This window comes from Lucilia cuprina, chromosome 3 (assembly GCF_022045245.1).
Source record: "Lucilia cuprina isolate Lc7/37 chromosome 3, ASM2204524v1, whole genome shotgun sequence".
Lineage (NCBI taxonomy): Eukaryota > Metazoa > Arthropoda > Insecta > Diptera > Calliphoridae > Lucilia > Lucilia cuprina.
The window spans coordinates 9,792,004-9,795,821 of NC_060951.1; the positions used below are offsets into that span (position 1 = coordinate 9,792,004).

Below are 3,818 nucleotides of genomic sequence, written 5' to 3' on the forward strand. Positions count from 1 at the left end.
TCTATAGTCTAGTCTATAGTCTAGTCTATAGTCTAGTCTATAGTCTAGTCTATAGTCTAGTCTATAGTCTAGTCTATAGTCTAGTCTATAGTCTAGTGTGTAGTCTAGGGTTATGTCTGGTGTATGGTCTATGGCCAAGTCTATAGAATTGTTTATAATCTAGTCTATAATTTTGTCTATGGTCTTGTCTATAGTCTAGATTATAGTCCAGTTAATAACATAATTCAAGTTTTTAGGTTAGTATGCAATCTTGATTCAACATTTGTAATTTTTTAAGATTTTTTTCCCACATAATTTTAATACAAATGGAGAAGAAACACATATTCTAATTTAAGTTTTCTTTTATCTGTACTTAGCATATGCAATTGAAATAAAACTATTTTAACGGCTCAATTGTTTACACAACATCTGGCACCTCTTTGTAATCGGACAGTTTCTACAAACAAACTGTTATACACACAAATACAACGCTGTAGTGCTTCACACAAATATATATGCTATTTCTAAATATCAAATTCAAACAAACGCTGTATCTCACAACAGCATATAAAATATATTTTTGACTAATTTAAAAACAATAATGTTTTAAATTTGTAAAACAAACAATAACTCTTATTTTTTATATTGATTAAAAAAACTTTAAAATTTACTAGCAATAAAATAAAAATCTCTTATTTTCTAAAGCAAATCGCTAGAAACAAAAAATCGCTGGTATTTAATAAAAAATCACCACTTTAGCTTAACCGAAATTGTATAGCAAAACAAAACAACAAACAATTTTTGACATTTCTATTTTGACACTTGATTAGTGGCAAAACGCTGCTACAGCACTACGATTCATTGAAAATTTCGTCCACTGGAGCAGATTCTCTAAGGAAATTGTCTGCAAAATGGCATCCGTAATGAATACCTATAAATTGGTACAAAAATTAAGTGCCACCAATCCAGCTTTATTGCGTCAAGCTGTCAGAAACAGTAAGTATTCGTAGGGTTTTGCTTAATTTGAAGTAAATCTATAGTTTACGTAACTACAAATGTTAATATTGTTGTTTTTATTTTGCTGTATTAGTGGCCGGCTGGAATAAGGATTATAAACCAGCAAGTATGCCTAAAACTGAGGAAGAGCATTTAGCTGCTGCCAAGAAATATCATTTACTGCCAGAAGAATATAAACCTTATGCTGATAATGGTTTGGGTTACGGTGACTATCCCAAATTGGAAGGTGGTTTGGGTATTGAAGCCCGTGATCCCTACTATCCATATGATTTTCCAGAATTGAAACGTAACTTGCATGAAACTGTAAGTTTATTGATAGTTTTTTATAAATTTTTGTGTTTTGTGAGTGGGAAAGAAAAGGAAGTAGGTTGTTATAGGGTCCGGAGATTTGAAAGGCATGAAATGTGTTTTTGAACATACAATTTCAATTGAAAAGGTTACTCCAAAAAGTTTAAGAAGAATCTTTCTATGAAAAGATTGAGATGGAAACTTTCTATAGGAAATTTTTCTTTGCAATGTAGTATCTACAGGAAAATATGCTTCCGGGAAGATAAAATATATTTTTAAAAATTTTTTCTTTAGAAAAGACAGTTTTTCACTAGAAGAAGCGAAAGACTTTTTTGTGTAGTGTTGCTGAGGTTGACAGCACTTGGCCGAAAAATTTCGGGTCATTCCGGTACGTAGAACCGGCTGTTGGGGAATGTTCAGGGGAATGTTATGAAGTTATGTTCAGGATCCCTTAGATCGGACTTCGTATACAGCAGCTTTGAACGACCGCATGAATGTCGTTCTTGGGGGTCGCCCACCGCCCATAGCAGAAATAAAGAACCTGCCGCGGAAAACAAGAGTTGCTCTGGCACAACTGAGATCGGGATGGAGCAACAGGCTCAATGCCTACTGGTCCCGCATAGACCGTGCCGTCCCCAATATATGCCCATCTTGTGGACAGGGTCCCCATGATACCCACCACATATTCAACTGTCCAGCCCACCCTACTACACTTAGCCCAATGGATTTATGGACTAACCCCATTGAAGTAGCCCAATTTCATGGCTTGGACCTAAATACAAAACCCCCGGATTAAAATTGCATAGTTTAAGCTGTTACAACAACAACAACAAAGACTTTTTTTTATAGAAAAATGTTATTTAGAAAAGGCTATTTTTCTATAGAAAAGTATCTTTAGAAAACTTTATTATTAAAGTCTCTTAAGAAAAGACTTTTTCTTAGAAAATAATAACTTTTTCAAAAAAAAAAAGTTTGTTAACAAAAGACTCTTCTATACAAGAGGCTTTTTAAACTTGTTCTACGGAAACATACTGTTTGGAAAATACTATTTCTATAGTAAAGGACTGTTTAGAAAAGACAATTTTCTGTAGAATTTTCTGCGCAACAGACTTTTTGTCTCATTTATATTAACCATTTTCCTAATCTCTCCTTGTTTTCCATTTCCCTATTACAGTTCCATGCTGACGCTGATTTATACAGTGAAGATCGTTGGTCACAACCTGCTCCTCCCCGTTATGCCAACAGCACTTACTGGCTAAGCTTTTTGGGTTGCATGGCCGGCTGTTTGGCTTTGTACTATTGGTTGGACAACTATAAAATGTATCGTCCCGTTGCTGTTAAACAATATCCCGGTGATGGTCGTAAACATTATACATTTGAAATGAATTAAAGAAAACAATACTAAATAGTTTGAATATAAATAAAATTTATTTTAATTAAAAAAACATTAATGTATGGTTTAGATAAAATGCTATTGTGGAAAAGAACACGAAATTCTTTAAGAAGAAATGTGTGAAATTAATAAATTAAACAGATAAAAATACAATATAAACAAAAGTTCTTATTTGATTCTGTTTCTTTTTTATTAAAATAATTTAAAAATTCTTAAGATTTAGCAAACAAAGCTGCAAACAAAAGCTGCTAGTTTGTTTAGTTCTTAAGAAACTGGATGTTTTTTTAAAGTTTTCAAATTCTTGGATAAAGTTGAGATCTTTCATTATTACTTTACAAAAAACAAAATAAATGAAATATTACCAGGTGAGTGTATGTTTGTATTTGAAAATATGTTTATAACTTTTTACTAAAACAAGAGTTTTTCTATAATTCATCGCAATCTGATGCATTGGGCAATCTCCCAAAAAAACTATATTCTTCTAAACTCGACCCATTTCAAAACTGAACACAAAAATCTTCAGAAAAATACTTAAAAAGATTTCCGGGTTTGCAGATAAATATTTGAAAATATTTTAAAAATCTTTTACAAAAATTAACATTATTTTTGAATTTATTAGTGAAAACCAAACAAAAATCAATATTTGTATTAAATACTTTTAAAAACTTTCTCTTTCAAAACTGTTAATCAATTTAAACAATTTATTAATTAATATTAAATATTTGAAAAACAACAGCTTGGTATTGAAAACATAAATTTGTTAAAATGTTTTTATTTCAAATATCTTTCATAATTTTCTCATATTTAATTATTTTAATTTGGCCAATGAAAATGATTTCATGTCTTTTTCATAATTTAAATATTTTTAATGGTTAATTGTTGTTATTTTGTAATTTAATAAACTTATTTATCTTATATTTTATATATTATTACAATATTTTTGTATGAAATCGTTCCAAGAAGTTTCGGTAACTCCTGACGGTTTCTTTAGTTTCGGTCATATCATTTGTTTTATAAATATTTTTAGTTTTCTATTGATTTCAAGCATTTTTAATGGTAATTTCTACAAATTAATAAACTTATTTATCTTAAAAACGTTCTTGTCAGAGATTTATCATTGTTTTATCCATTAATTGGAATT

The 3,818-nt window shown here is 30.2% G+C and overlaps 1 protein-coding gene across 1 annotated transcript; it reads left to right on the forward strand.

Annotated features, from left to right (window-relative positions):
- Nucleotides 1–801: 801 nt before the first annotated feature.
- Nucleotides 802–2,830, forward strand: LOC111685928 (NADH dehydrogenase [ubiquinone] 1 beta subcomplex subunit 8, mitochondrial). The gene is made up of 3 exons (XM_023448211.2): nucleotides 802–975; nucleotides 1,070–1,299; nucleotides 2,459–2,830. The coding sequence occupies exons 1-3, from the start codon at nucleotides 891–893 to the stop codon at nucleotides 2,672–2,674; spliced, it is 531 nt and encodes a 176-aa protein (XP_023303979.1). The 5' UTR covers nucleotides 802–890; the 3' UTR covers nucleotides 2,675–2,830.
- Nucleotides 2,831–3,818: the final 988 nt, after the last annotated feature.

Bases quoted from the DNA above. Each gene is read 5' to 3' on its own strand.
- LOC111685928 (XM_023448211.2), top strand. From the start codon at position 891: ATGGCATCCGTAATGAATACCTATAAATTGGTACAAAAATTAAGTGCC. The intron at 976-1,069 runs GTAAGTATTCGT...TTGCTGTATTAG, and splicing joins GCGTCAAGCTGTCAGAAACA to TGGCCGGCTGGAATAAGGAT. The intron at 1,300-2,458 runs GTAAGTTTATTG...TCCCTATTACAG, and splicing joins AACGTAACTTGCATGAAACT to TTCCATGCTGACGCTGATTT.